The sequence below is a fragment of the Oreochromis niloticus genome, linkage group LG7 (genome assembly GCF_001858045.2).
Source record: "Oreochromis niloticus isolate F11D_XX linkage group LG7, O_niloticus_UMD_NMBU, whole genome shotgun sequence".
Classification (NCBI taxonomy): Eukaryota; Metazoa; Chordata; class Actinopteri; order Cichliformes; family Cichlidae; genus Oreochromis; species Oreochromis niloticus.
This window is the reverse complement of record NC_031972.2, coordinates 18851486-18867283: the sequence shown is the minus strand read 5'-3', so window position 1 is coordinate 18867283 and position 15798 is coordinate 18851486. Positions and strand designations below refer to the sequence as shown.

The window sequence follows — 15798 nt, the reverse complement described above, 5'->3', positions numbered from 1 at the left end:
GCTCTGAGGCTGCACTTTAACACAGTTACGTTTAGCTAAATACTAATAATAGAAATAAAGTTGTTGCTTTCAATGACAGTGCCCCGTGCTAAAATAAGGCCTGTTTCATGTTAACAATCGTGCCAGGTTTGAAGTGATTACTGAAGTGAGAAATAGAAATTGCATCAAATACCAAACCAGTAGGTGAGACATTTGACTAAAAACAAATGCAATCACTCTGCATGATAAGTTGCCAAGAGTCCTCCAATGTGCACCATCAATGTTGGCAACAGATTTAATAGAAACAATCATGTGGTTGTTGAAATACATTAGATTAAGTGTTGAACCAACAGGCACATCACAACTTTAGGTGCAAGCAATCAGTAATCAATCCCACATTAGCAATGCACAGCCCCTACATGCAGGATCTCTACATTAGACTTTTACTATGCAAAAAGAAACTACTATACAGTGTTTTTCTGTCTTTCAGTATGTTAAGTCTTCTGTGATTGGACTGTGAAGGTCAGTCAGGTTGGACCAGCCTTTCTGTTTTGAGCCAGTGTTGTTATCTGCTACACTGCCAACAGATAAAACTTCAACTGTGCGGCAACAAAACTCTAAGCTGCATGCAAATTTTTTTTGTTCTTCAAACCCGACTCTTATATTTCTAGGTTGCATTTGAGGGCATCCTTCCAAAATTTACCAAGGCAACTTTCAACGCTCATACAAAGTAATTCTTGATCCTTTTCAGGGGAATAACGCGCTGTGACATATTCACACCCCATGGTTTTATTGTTTGCTGAGACCTTCAGGTGAAGTTACACCACGAAAAGTCTGAGACAAGTTGCTGCTGGAACTCTGTACATTGTATTTTAGGATGTGATGCTGTGTAATCTTTCTGATTGTTGTGTGTGTGTGCAGTGCAGTGCAGTAAATTTAGACGCATATGGGTGCATGTAAGCTGACAGTACAAATGTTAATTATGCTTCCTGGCTGCCCTTTGGCTGCTGTCTCAGGGCCTGTAGCATCCTGTGTTTGCTGACCCTAACAAATTAAATTAACTGATAAATGTGCGGCTTTATCACACTGTTAACACTGTTAACCTTCCTTTAAAATAACATTTTTACCTGCTATGATGACACGCTGTAAACAGATCACTGACATATCACCTTTTAAGTTGATGAAAGTTTAGCAAATCAGTTTTCACTACGGTAATGCATTAATTTCCAAAATTTGGAAAAAATAAACTAAACCCCCCAAAATGTAGGATTTTTAAAACTGATAACAATATTTGAGTATTAAGAAAATCCAGTATGCTAGCCGAAACATAAACAGATTTCCCTAACATTTGTTATGTGTAGTTATTTATGAGTGCTTGCTAAATTAATGAGAATAAAATTTAAAAAAAAAATCTTGTTTTATTGTCACAAGTATTAGAGAACTTATTTACACGCTGCAGGACTGGATCAGCTGGTTGATGTTTGTGGTGTTCCAAACACTTTGCTAACAGGGAAATTGCAGAGTGCCTTCTTGTGGACAAAGTATGTAATATCAACACTTATAGCATGGTTGAAGGGTGTTTCTCTCGTCTTTTATGTACTTCTAAAATGTTCATTTATCTCCCGTTATAAAAGCCAAGATCGATATATCATCTAAAAACTAATATCATACGATATGTCAGCTCCATATTGATTGGGCTCCACAATAAAGTATCTTATCTTAAAGAGTTATTTTTTTCTAACTTCATCCGTTACACAGCAAATCAATTTACTTTGAGCCACCTGGAAATTCTGAAGTCCAATGATCGCTCTCTTTTAGCTCTGTTTTTGGTCTCTTCACTGATAAATGTTACACAACGCTGTTTTTGTTTTTCATTGAAAACTGCTACATGCTGCTGCTAAAAGCAAGAGCAATTTATAAATATCAGTGAGGGCTTCAAAAATGATGTGCAGCTCTTGTGTTGGCTCTTGCTACAATAGGTAGCTCAAGGACCATTTTTTCACTCTGACGCCATGAGGGCACACATGGTAAAAGCAGCAGTGGTTGTTAATAGTTGAGTAGGGAGCTGTGTTAAGGCGGAAAAGGTAGTCATCACAGAACAGACCTTTTTAACGGATACGTTTTAATGGGATTTGCTAAAGCCCTAACAAAAATACAAAAATAGTATGTTAAGATTTCCCACAGATGTGGAAGGAGTGAGTCAGTTGTCCTGACCATCTAGTCAGTGTCTGTGGTGGCTCTATATGCAACTCAGAGCAGTCTCAGTGCTAGTGGGAGCTTTGTGTTTTTCCAAAAACTGAATTGTAGTTGGCTCTGTGTTATTTTGCCTTTACATTCAAAAGCATGCACGTTTAAGTGGAACTGTCATGATTTAAAAAGCTCAAATGCTGTCTGTAAAGTGCTTCCCATTCTAATCACCTCTGCCTAGTATGATGTTGGTCTATTAAGTGCTGCCACAATATAATCAAACCCACCAAAACATGGACTCTATAAGGCATTGAAGGTGCCCTGTTGTGTCTGACAGTGAGAAATTAGCAGGAGATCCTTTAAATCCTTTAAGTTGTAAGGAGCAGCTGAAGCAAATCAGACTTGCTGTAACAAGTCTCCCAACACCATGGTACTGATTCATGATTTATCCCATTGTCCATCTGTATGTACCATGTCCGATTGGTAAGCAACGAGCCTGTTTGTTTAAAGGTGCTCCTGACAAGTCTGTAGAGATAAAAAATGTTCTTGGATGTTCGGGTCATTAAAGCTGTCCATTTAAGTTTTGCTCTTTTCAACATACATATGCCAGGTAACATGAGCTCTTAGCATATTAATATATCCTGTACCTTGGTGTGCACATTGCTGAACGATAATAACCTTTATTTGTTTCAATTTTAGACAATCTCTAGTCTACAAGGTTATTAGAAAAAAGTGAGAAGGACCTTTTTCAGTTTCTTAAAAGCAAACTGTGACATTTTGTAGATTGGTTGCATTGTTTTCAGGCAATATAATCTCAAATATGATGGAGCAAGTCAGCAAATTGTCACAGTATATACACTGGCATTTTTGCTTGAATTATTTTAATTAAGCATCAAATATTTTCTTTCAGGAAGTTTCAGTCTAATTTAAATAAGAGCTTCAGATGTTTTTTTTAAATTTAACTTTTCTCCACCACATTAGGCACCAAATCAAGTTTGTCCATTTAAATATGGTTCATCATCATCAAACTGCCAAGCTTCATTAAGTCACTACTCCTTTACATCAGCCAAGCTATTTTTCCTGTTTGTGTCAAAACAGCTGGTAAATAATTTAACAATAAAAGACCAACGGGATCTAATACTCCGTCTAATGATTACAGTGCGTGAACAGGTGTAATATGACCACACACAAAAATGAATCTGAGGCCTTACATTGTTAGTTTTCTGGTTTCAAAGTCTCACAGTATCAGGTAAAGAAAAAGTTTAACAGTTTGGTGCCAAAATAAATATTTCCTGCTGCTGCTTGACTTGGCCCATACTTGCATCCGTTGATTTCAAGAAGATAATTTGAGCCTTCACCTATAAAGAGTGACTTGCAATGTTAAGGAACTGCTAGGCAGGAAAGAGGTCTTCTAAATTGTTTAACGTGTATGCACTGAGATTGAAAATGGAGACAAAATCCTTTTTCTTTTTCCAAGTAAAATCATGAACCATACATTCATTCATAATGCCCTCATTCCTGTATGAACTTGAGTCATCCTAGAGGTGTTCCATTGGGTTGAGATCAGCACTCTGTGCAGGCCAGTCAAGTTCTTCTACACCAAACTCATCCATGATTTTATGGACGCTGCTTTGTGCACTGGTGTGCAGTCATTTTGGAACAGGAAGGGGGCTCTTCCTAGAATGTTGGAGGGATGACATTGTCTAAAATGTCTTGGTATGCTGAAGCATGAAGAGTTCCTTTCACTGGAACTAAAGGGCCGAGCCCAACTTCTGAAAAACAACCCCACACCGTTAACGCCCCTGCTCCCCTCCACCAAACTCTACACTTGGCAAAGTGCAGTCAGACAAGTCGTGTTCTCATGGCAACTGCCAAACCGAGACTCTTCCATTTGGTTGCCAGATGGAGAAGAGTGATTCGTCACTCCAGAGAGCACATCTCCGCTGCTCTAGAGTCCAGTGGCAGTGTGCTTTACACCACTGCATCCAACGCTTTGCATTGTACTTGGTGACGTAAGGCTTGGATGCAGCTGCTCCGCCATGGAAATTCATTCCATGAAGCTCTCTACACATGGAGCTGATCTCAAGGCCACATGAAGTTTGGAGGTCTGTGGCAACCGACTCTGCAGGAAGTCAGCAACCTCTGCGCACTCAACATCCGTTGATCCCTCTCTGTGCTTTCACACGGCCTATCACTTCATGTCTGACTTGCTGTCATTTCCCAGTCGCTTTCACTTTCACGACTGGGCTTGTTACACAGGTGGCATCCTATCATGGTGCCAAGCTGGAATTCACTCCTGAGAGCGACCCATTCTTTGTTTGTAGAAGCAGTCTGTATACATACATGCTTGATTTTTATATTTTATCTGTGTAGATTTAGACATGTAAGCAGAAGTGCCCCATTCAGAAACACATGTTGTAGTTCAATGTTTACTAAACTTAAAATTTGTTCCATTAAAGATGAGTGGGAAGGCATGCAAAGGATCAAGTGAAAAAAATGCTTAAGGCATAATTTGATAATAAATGATGAACTGACCCATATTCATCCACTACTTAGAATTCTGTTAAATATCAAATCCTGTTATTTGTAGCCCATTATTGTTATTTAAACGGTGCCTGTCAGCAACATCTTTTAGATGTGATAGGATTAGCAGTTAAATTCATCAGACAAGCTTGAAAGCCTGAGGACACAATGGTGGTATCATTTAAAAAATATTGCCTGAGTTAAAACCAAGATGAAAAGTTACAGCTGCAGCTAAAATTTGCTTATATATTACATGCCAAATTACACTTGGGAGAATTCTGTAATTCTCCCAAGTGTCTGATCCATTTGTTCATTTGGCTTCATGGTGCTGCAGTTGTGGTTGACTAAATTTGACTAAATTTCTAAACTTTCTTCATGTGGAAAAAACCCAAACACAACTACCAAAGGCTTTAGGGATTAAATAGACCGTCATTGACTTGTTAAGACTTGTAAGATGGCTCAAGAATCGTCATTTGAAATTGTCAGCTAATAGTAAATTAAATTTTTGGTATCACTGAATAACCTGTAAGTCTAATTGAGGATCTGAAAATGAAGCCCGGTGAGTAGTGGAAGGCTATAAAAAAATGTCATGGCATTTCTAGCTTTCAATTTTCACTGTTCCACAGTTTCTCTTAACAGAGGAAGTCGGGACTTGGAAAACTGCAAAAAGCAAAATTTGTATTGAATGTGTCAGCTAAACCTTACCACATATGAGTTCTGGCGCTCCAATCCTCTGTATAGAGCTGCTTGCGAAAACAGGGTCTACATGGAAGAGTCATCAGGAAACCTCACAAAAATCAACATAGGAAGCATGCAAAACATCTGCAAAAGCACGTTATTTTGGAAAACGGTGGACGCATGGAGGTTATATTGCGTATAGCTTGCCAATTGTTTAGCTTGGGAGAAGAAATATTCTGCTTTAGCATTGTGTGTAACCCATTGCAACAGACAACACTGCACAGATATGAGGACGATTGGATTGCACTTAAATATAGAACAGTCTGGATGCATCAGTCATGCAGTCATTCAAAAAATAAATAAATGTGAAACTGAAAAGAGACAGGTTCCCACATCAAGACGAGTTTCCAAAGCATACCTTTAAAATCTAGTATGACCTACTTAAAGAAACTCAGGCTGAAGCTTTGGAGTGGCCCTCATAGTCCCCTGACTTGAAGAACATTCAAAGTCTCTGGGTAGACATCTTAAACATGCTGTGTGTGCAAGGAAGGCATAAAAATATCACAGAACCTGACATGATATGCAGGGAAAAGTGGGTTAAAATTCATAGAGAGATTTTGATGGTCACGCTCTCCTTGGATTTCACAGTTCAAACAATCAGTAAACAGATAAATTAATAAAAAGGTTTGTGTATGTCGGTGTGCATGATGTGCTTGCAGCTTCACTTTGTTTCAATTCAACTCAGTTTCTATTTACAGTGATTTATATAGTACTGTGCAGAACCCTGGAGCCTCCCCTCATTTCTTTATCTTCTGCCAGTGACTTATTGAAATGTGCACATATAAATGAAAATTTCCGAAGTAAGTATTTAAAAAAAAACCAAGTTGTGTAATTCTAACAAACTTAAAAGTCAAAGTTTGGTATGACCAAAGTTATTCTTCTAACACAGCCTGAACTCTCTTAGGCAAGCTTTCTCATCATTTAAGTGTTTTCAGGAGTAGTTCTCTAGACTTCTTGAAGGACATTCAAAGCTCTTCTTTGAATATTTGCTACCTTTTGTTCCGTCTTCTGTCAAGACGATCGCAAGCTGCCTCTATAATGTTGAGGTTTACCATTCCATGACTGATGGTGTTCCACTGTGTTGTTTTTCTAACCAGGTATGCTTTTACTGCATTGGCAGTGTGTTTGGAGTCATTGTCGTGCTGAAAAATGAAGCCGTTGCCAATCAGATGCTTTCCAGATTGTATTGCATGGTGAATCAAAATCTGTCAGTATTTTCCTCAGTTCATAATTCCACCAATTTTGACCAGTGGTCATCCTGAACACCTCTGGTTGTCCCAAACTGAGATAGGTGTTGGAAAAAAAAGCAAGAGTGTATTAAGATTGTCGGCCAACTTTTGAGATAAACGTTAGAATTTAAGTTCTCATTGAGATTCATTCTTTTTGGCTGAATATCGTATTGTTTAATACTCTTGATTAAATCTTTCTATTGCAGCAGCACTCTGCTGCAACCTGCCATATTTCATGAATAATGTTCAAAAGACAGGTGCATATAGACTACTGAGAGGAAAATGTTGAAGAGGAGATTACTGATTTTTTTTTCCTTTTTTTTTTGTAAAGGCACTGTTTTTGTCATCCTTGTGAAAACCTATCATTGGATATAAATATGAGTTATTTTCACAGAGCCAGCGTGCCAGCATGCAGACGCTGCTGGTTATGAACCTGCTTGTTTTGTAGTGGTGTGCAGCAGATGTCTTTTCTCTTGTGGCTCTGTGGCTTTATGATAAAACAATCATAGCAAAGAGCTGCAAAATTTGACTCCTTGTAAAAAAAAAGAAAGAAAAAATAACATAAAATAAAATTTTCAGTTGGGTGCACTAATCTTCTTCCAGTGAGAGTCACTGAAGTCTGATGTACGTCCGATATGTCGAAGTTGATGCCAGGTTTTTGATGTTTTAGGTGTAAACTTAGACGGTTTACAGTCTTGGCAAGTTGCTGTTAAGCAGTGACAGCTCAGCATGGTTTTCTGCTCACTGCATATAATCTTGCAACTGCAGGTACATTTTGTACACTGTCTCTTCCATTATTTTCTATATACTACTGCTTGCTAAAGTGGTGGCGAACTGTGAATATTTAAAGCTCCACTGGTGATGATGTTGTCCTGATGTTGGGTGCTGCAGTTCGCTGAATGAGTAAGAAAAAGATCTACTTCTCATAGGTGACTTCTTGCAGGGTAGAAAGACCACTGCTCGTGAAGCAGGGATGGAAAGGCACAGATTTTATTGAATTTTTTTTCCTTTTCCTCTACCGTCCCATTTATCTGGACTAGACTTGTGGCTAGGTGTACCTTGTGAACCCTTAGGCTGCGTGTGGTTCCTGGCAAGGAGGCAAATGTGCTAACCATTACACGATGGAAACATTACATTTGACGCTAGGTGCTTTTTTTTTTTTAGAAAAAGTTACTAAAGGCTGTTAAAACTGGCTGGGTGTTGTGACAGAGTCACTAAGGTGGCAATAATGAGACGAACTGAAGTATCACTGCTGTGAAGAAGATTTATGGCAGGTGCTTAAGCTAGTTCCAAACATTCAAAGCAACTATTGTAATCCTGAAAACTAAGACATGGCTGTGAATGGTCTCCTCCTGCTGCTGCTGCTGTGTTTGGCCATTACTTAACTACTATTAACTTGCTTGAGTTTGATAAGTTCATTGTTTTTCACTCATTTGCTGAGTGTGCTCTGGTGAATATTACCTTTGCTAACATTTTGCTCTTCTTCTTGATTTTTCTGGTGGTTTGTAAGCAGCATCATGGTCCATTACCTCCACAACTGGAGTGCAAATGGGAAAATCTAACTTTACATTTACTGTTTCTCATAATAAATACCAGGAAAAGCTCAGTTTACATTCGCTCTAATGCTTTGAAAAATCCGACTTTATTTTAATGGTAAATTAGATTTACATGACATAATACGCCTCGATAATCTCTGTAATCTTTGCCCCATGTAGCACAACAAACATCTGTATAGAGAAGTTCGACAGTTGAATCCATGTTTATTTTATTGTTTATATTTCAGCGTCTTGCTTTGTTTTCGCTCAAACCTGTGACAGGGAGTAACTTGTTTATTTTATGAGTTACTCATAGCTGCGTTAGATGTTGCGTGCTATTTGTGTTTGAGAAACTCTTAAAGCACACACTCTGATCCGGTGTCTTGAGTTCTCCGGGTCCGCTGACATCAGAGGATGGGAGTAGACATCTTGATCTCCAGATCTCTCTTTCTCTTGTTTGTGCAAGAGGCCAAATTCTCACTGGTATCGTGACGCAACGTTTTCTCCTCTGCAAGACACAATGAGATCTTTCCCTGGCTTTTCCTTTTTCTTCTGGGTAAACCCTGGTGAAGCACTGCGGGCTAAAGAGATCAGGATTTGGAGTATTGTGTGGTTACCTACCTACACATTTCTGTCTCTCTGCCTTTAAAACTTTCTAGAAACTAAACATAGTGATTTCTTCTCTGTTGTGGTCATCTAAACTCTACAGAAAACAGGAATAAATACATTTCCATGATTCTGGCTACCTGCTGTTATTGCCACTATCATTTTTTCCCCCTTTAAAAAAATCAGGCTGTCATTTTCATTCACTGGGTCATTAATTATTGAGGCTGTGCAGGTTGACGAGATGCACATCCTGCCTTGTTTGCCAGATGACTTATCTGTCGCCAGGATGCATGCCATATAATAATTTAACACATCTGTGGACTTTTCTCTCCCAGACAGCATGAGATGGTTGCGCTAACCAACAGTTAAGGACAAAAACCTCTGTACTCCTAATCAGCTTAATGCTGGCTTATTCAAAGGCCCTCTTTCAGACAGAGCAGCTGCTGTCAGCCAGTTTGAGTAGAGGGTGTGACTGCTGGCAGAGCTTGCCAATGCAGTGAGACCGGTTGGTGATTAACAAATGTCAGTAGACTTTGGAATCTGGGGAGCCCAGTCTGATGGCTTTGTCCTCTTTTGCTTGCACTGAAGGTCTTCCAGGTGGCTCCGTCATGCACTTTCACCGCCTCCCACCCTTCCCTTCCCTTCCCGTCCTTTCCCTCTCAGATCTGCTCTTCCCCTTTTGCTTCTGTGTGCCCCTGTCTCCTCAGGGCTCAGGGTTGCAGAGCGCTCTGAGATAAAGAAGTTCAGACACGCCTCACATTTTTAGACCCCCTTGTGGAACGTTGCTGGCGGCTTCCGCAAAATGCTTTTGCTGTATTTCGCTCCGCAAACTGCCGGTGGATGCCGCTTGCTCTGACCTACTCTTTCTTCCCTTTAGAGGGACATCCAGCATTTCTCCGAGAATCTCTTGATGTGAGAGATAATGTCGCCGAGAAATGAAAAGACTGCGCAAAGTCAGGCTGGCAAGAGCGTGAGATGTTTTCTGCTGAGCTGTGTGGGCAGAGAGCTCGGGTACAGTACTGTACATCTGGCAGATAGATTTCTGTCAGCAGCTCTCCAGCGACAGGCTGCCTGCCTTTGAGGAAGAGGATCAGATCTGTGGGTCCATGTTGTGTGCTGGCTGAACACCTAAGCGCACATAGTCAGCTCCTAAAATGGCTGCCCTTGAAGCTCGGCTCAGAGGAGGATCTGAGCAGCTCAGTCGCTGTCTGTTAGAGCCCCAGCTGACTAGATGAAAGCAGTTACACAATCTCACCCATTAACTTGGTGTGGTGCAGGGACTGACTGCCTGAAAAGACACAGCGAACTCTGAGGCAAATGCTGGTTGTGTACAAGGGTTGTTTTTATTTCTCTCCCCCTCTCCTCCCTGGCCATCTCTCTCCCCTCCTTCTCCAACGGGATTCTCTTGATATCCATGTCAAGGAACCCTTCATTAGGAGACAACTTTGTTCAAAACAGCAGTGAACTGCCAAGAGAGCAGGGTGGGGCCACGTGGTGAAGTTGTAACCTGACCCCGAACAACAATGGCTCCCCTGGTTGCTCAGGGACATACTGGCAGTTTGGCTGGCTCCTGTGGAGCGCTCCACTGGCTGGTCAGTTGGGTGTGGGAAGCACGGTAGGATTCCCAACTGTCTCTGGCTGGATCTCATTTGAATTGCAGTGGGAGTGAGAGTGGGGGGGACTGAAAATGATAGTGTTACTGAAACTACATTTCACAGATAGCTATCCAACTTGAACCTGACATAATAAATATAAGTAGAATAAGTATAATTAATTTTTTCTTCTAGTAGTTCAGTTACACAAAGTATTTTTTTCTTCACTTAAAATACTTTGAATTAGTTTTTTTTTTTCAATTGTTGTTGATTCAGAATTGAACAAATTGAATGGGAGGTGAAAAAACCAATAGCAACAAATGGTTTTTGGGAACTTTCCTAAAATAAGTGTAATTCTCCACTTAACACACGTTGATAAAGGGTGATTGTGTATAGCTTTTTATTTCTCTCTCAGTTCCAGACACACACTGTATACAAGATGGATGTAGCGGGCAGGCCTGAATGTAAAACTGCTCGCTTGTTGGCTAACGTCTTATAACCACAGTGATGGTAACCAGTGCTGTGATTGCTCGTAGTTTGTATGGAAGATGCAGACGTGTCTGCAAACACTTGCTTATAAGTTTCACAGAAAATTCGCCTTCAAGGTAAAAGCTGTACCTGACTGCTAAAACATTTCAAAAGGCGCAACTTTTACTTTGATGGCGTACAGCTTCCATTTCTGATTTGCGTTGTGCTCTTCACATTTCCGCTTGGCGCGACCTTTACAACTGCTGGCGAGAAAATCCGCATCTTCCACAGAGGCAACTGGTGCAACCTGCTACCAAAGCAATTGTGTAGAGGTTTGTGGTGTGGCTTCGTATACCTCTTTGTGAACCAACTTAATATTACCACTGCCAGCAACCACTGACCACTAATTGTGCCCACTGGTCCCTAGTAACCACAGGTTACCAGGGGGTCACTGACCAGTCTGTAGGCCTGCGTGAGTGCTACTTTTTCTTGCAACTGGTAGTTGTCAGGTAGTTGCATGCAATGATGCCTGTGCAATGAAGGCTTTGATAAATCTTAATATAATATGAACTTTTTGTAAGAAAAAAAAATCAATATGACTTGAAATGAGAGACTGAATCTATAAAGTCTGTAGGAGCAGGTTTACAGTCAGACATAGAACTGGATGTCTTTTTGTAACCATGTGTATCGCCCCCTAGTGGCCATTACAAAAGCAGGTTTAAGGCTTTTCTGCTTTGCCATGACATTTAAGACCTGAAAGACAGGTCTGTTTTTTGATTTTCTTTGGTTTCACATTGTGGAGCTTTTAGTGATAAAATGCTTGTTGTACATTTGCTGTACAAGTGTTGCTGCAGATGTCTCGTCTCTGGCTGCCGATATCTACTTTCAGATGAACTGGCCATGAAGGCATGATTCGACCGTGCTTTATTTTTTAAATGTTAACTTTGATAGGAGGAAACCAAACCATGGTTTAGCTTTTGGCTAACATGCTAAAAGCTAATGCTTCACATGGTTCTAAATACTTGGTTAACAGCGCTTTTCTTGTCTTGTTTTTTTCCCCACAAAGTACATCGCTAGTTGACATGACCTGATTTCGGTGTTTAGTCATCTTTTCCAGACCCACGCCCACAAATTTCAACTGTGATGTTCTTGGTCTAATTTAGTCGTGTTGTAGACATTTAATGCACTGCAGCATTCAAATGAACAGGCCTAAGCAGATTATTTGTCTATTTGTTTTTATATTGTTTTTTTGCTTTAAAAATTTTTTTTAGATTCAAGGCTTTGGGTTTATGGGATACTATTTATTTTGTGCCAGTCATATATTTTTAATTCTTTCAATGACAAAAAGTACAGCAGTAAGATAGGATTTAGTCATATTCCAGCCATCCAAGAACAGTGCAGTGTAGACTTTTTTCTTTTATTTTTTTTATTAAAACAACAAGGGATCAACAAGGGTCACACTGGAAGTGTGAATCATTAGTCTTCTTTGAATATATTCAAAACATTTTGGCCGTCGCCTAATAGAAAACAAATGAATAGTCATTGTAAAGAAGTGGGTCTTGGAAAAGAGGCTTGATTTTCAGCTTGAAAATGTGTTTAATGCATACCAAAGTCGTCTTCCTGGGATGTCAGACACGGACTTACAGTCCATTGTAACCCTGACGTCCATTCGTGAATCGAGCCAGGGAGTAGTGTGGGGAATGTCACTTGTCATTCCTCATTATTAAACTGCAGAGTTGTACAATAAAGACACAGAAAAAAAAAAAAGCTAAATTGTGCAAAAGAGCACTGTTGTTACAGTCTGGGGCTTCTTACCTCTTCCATTTTTAACAGATTTGAGCAGTAGTGGCATGCATTGTACGTAAAGTGCGTTTGTGTTTGGTGTTCATTTGTGTACATACCACTTGTGTACACAAAGTGTGTGCGGTTTTTTTGTTTTTGCTTTTTTTTCATTGTTGTTTTACTCTTTTTTTTTTTTTTTTTAATCCCTCCTGCGGACATTGCCATGCAGTGCTGTAGAAAAACAAAGGAAACTCATCGCACTTCATCAAGCAGGCAGTGAGGAAGGGCCACCTGTGCTTTCAGAGGTGCTTTAATCCATCCTGAAATGTTCCAGGTAGTTTTCATGAAACTCTTTCTGGTTTGAAGGTGTAATCATCCTGAAATACAGAAACAGCATGAGGAGCTGCTGTTTGCACAGCAGGGTGTGTCTTGTTCTGTGAAACGGCTGCACGCCGGTTGTGTTGAACAAACCTAAAGACTCCCACACCACAGCCTTACTCATCCTTACTTGTTAGACATTTGATAGTTGTGTGTTTTTTGTGCCCTGTCCTTGGACACAAGCAGTTTGGTTGGGAAACTTGCCAAAGATGTCAGCTTAGGTAAATTCAAATTATACAGTTCCTGTTGAAATCGGGCCACAGAGGTGCTGATTTAGTACCAAAGTAATGTAATCTCTTAACCGTCGATTTGTGGCATGGTTTGCTTTTATTTGCTCATTGAGTCAAACAGACCGTTTTGATGCACCTGCAGGTTTATCTCAGTGGGTTCTAATCAGGCGCTGTGGACGACTCCAAAGAGGCATTTAAAAAAACAAGCATTTCTTTACAGGTGAATGCACTTTTACTTATTAATGAAATAAAATAGCTGCGTAAAAGTTAGGTCTCTGCTTATTTTTTCTCAGTTTTGTCACAAGCTTTCTGTCTTTTGATTTTAGAAATCCTTTCTCTTTTATTTCAGGTTCTGAGATGTTTCATGTTAAGATCTGCTCCACAGATTTTGCAATCATGTTAAAGGACAAAAGCTTCAGCTTGTGTTTTATGAAAGCAGAAGTAGTTCATGGACGAATTCTTCCGTTTTTCCCTTCTACGTGTGTTGACACACAGCCCTTTTTCTGTTAAATCAATTGCTGCCTTTTTAAACATCAAGCATACTTATTCTGGTAGTAAACCTCAGTTTTAACCTTATCTGCCCACAGTACTCGGACAGGCATTTATGGAATGAACCATACTTGTATGTTAAAAAAGAATCTCAGATTTTCTGGGGCTATGTGGACCATAACACCCTATAGCTCACATATTAGAGTTACATTTACTGAAAAGATGAAGCCACTATGAAGTTCATCCTAAAAAATGTAACATGTTAAAGAAAAACTTTGCTGTCATTCAATTTGCCGCTTTCGGAAGAAGAAAATCAGATTGAATGCATTTTAATTTTAGACTCAAGGCTGTAAACTTTGCCCTTCTAACCATCTTTTCAATAACCAATGCCGGCTACATGTTTTATGTAGTTTTGAGGGGAAAAAAAATCACTGCTGGTGATCAGAGAGCCACAATGACAGAGATTTGAAATAACGGCCACGCTGTCAGCTCTCATTTGACTGGCTATGTCCGAACTACAGAGAAGCCCAAAGACATAAAGCCATCATTTCTTAGTTGATTCATTCAATCTTATTTCAGAGCAGTTGATACAATCTGATGGAATAGTCTGCTCTAAATACTGAGCTGTGGAGCTGCTCTCCAGCTGTTGCTTATCCCAAGGTAATAAAAATGGGACAAATCAGCCCATAATCCCTCCTCAGTCCCTCCATTGTTCTTGGAATGATGCTATGCAAAAAAAAAAAAAAAAAAGGAACCTTGTTAGTATTCAGAATAAAATCGGCAACTGCTGATTTGTCTCTGTGTCATGTTTTGTTGGCTTCGTGTCAACTCCTGTCATTTTAGAGATAGATAATATTTGTATGTGAATTTATGGCGCTTGATCCGTGCGGGTTTTTTATCAAAAGGAGAACAGATGAATTCTTTTTTATTTCTTTGTTTCTTTGGGGGGTTTTGTTTTGGGCTTTTTGTTCTGTTTTGTTTTGTTTTTTTGCAGTTTGTTTTTGTTATCTCTACTTGTTTTCTATCATTTTTTTAATTTTGTTTTTTTAAAATAATAATTCGGTGGCACATTTGATTTTGGTGCTTTAATTGTGTCTATTCAAAGCCGTCCTGAAAGGTGTATTCAAAGGGCGGCACTTTATGCAATAAATTTCTCCTCACAGTACAACAGCTGAAAATGTAAAGTTAGGAGGTTCTATAAGCTATGAAATTAGGGTTTGCATTTGGAGCATATCTTTTGAGCTGATACACATAAGCATCTGTTCTCTTTTTTTTCTTTCATAGTGTTGTTATTTGGTGAAGGTGTGTGTACAATCCTGCACCTGATTATTCTTTGCTCACAGAGCAGTAATCATCACTGATAATCATGTCAGATCATCACTGAGCTCATTTTTATGGAACAGCATGTTTAATACACTGAACAGGGTGATGACAGCCCTGAAGTCTAGGACTGGACTATCTCTGTATATACTTTCTCTGAGTCTGACAAAACTCGGGCCCTGACCTCACGTGTGAAAGTGTCAGCTCGATTGTTTTATATTACTTTGGCTTTTCTTGAAAAAGGTTCTGTGTCCTCATGATTTTCTTTCTTTGTGTTTTGCAGGTTTCCCTGATTTTCCAGGGAGTTTTCCCCAGTTTTAATAATGGAGGTGTTGCAATGTGACGGCTGTGACTTTCGTGCCGAGTCATACGACGACTTGAAGACTCACATACAGGAAGTGCACACTGTTTTCCTGCAGCCTGCAGATGCAGATGAGTCTGATTCCCTGAAAGATGAAGATGAAGACGAGGAGGAAGAAGAGGACTATGATGATAAAGATGACAAGGATTATACGCCTCCTAAATCTGGAATGAGTATGCCTACCACATTCATTCAGATGTTGCTGTTGTTTTGTTGAGGATTAGGATCATGTCTGTGTCTGTTATAAAAAAGTCTACAGAGTAAGGTGATCATACATCTTACAAAGTTGGGTAATGTAAAGCATTGTGGATGGACTTTATCAGCAGAAACGACAGAAAGGGAAAGAAATTACAGCAAAATAATTTACTATCTTCCAGCATG

At 39.6% G+C, this 15798-nt stretch overlaps 1 protein-coding gene across 1 annotated transcript in view; it reads left to right on the top strand.

Annotated features, from left to right (window-relative positions):
* Positions 1 to 15798, top strand: part of znf462 (zinc finger protein 462) — a 50289-nt gene that overhangs the window by 12332 nt on the left and 22159 nt on the right. Inside the window, 1 exon segment of the mRNA XM_019361028.2 lies at positions 15340 to 15590. Coding sequence (XP_019216573.1) covers positions 15380 to 15590 — 211 coding nt within the window. The 5' untranslated portion in view covers positions 15340 to 15379.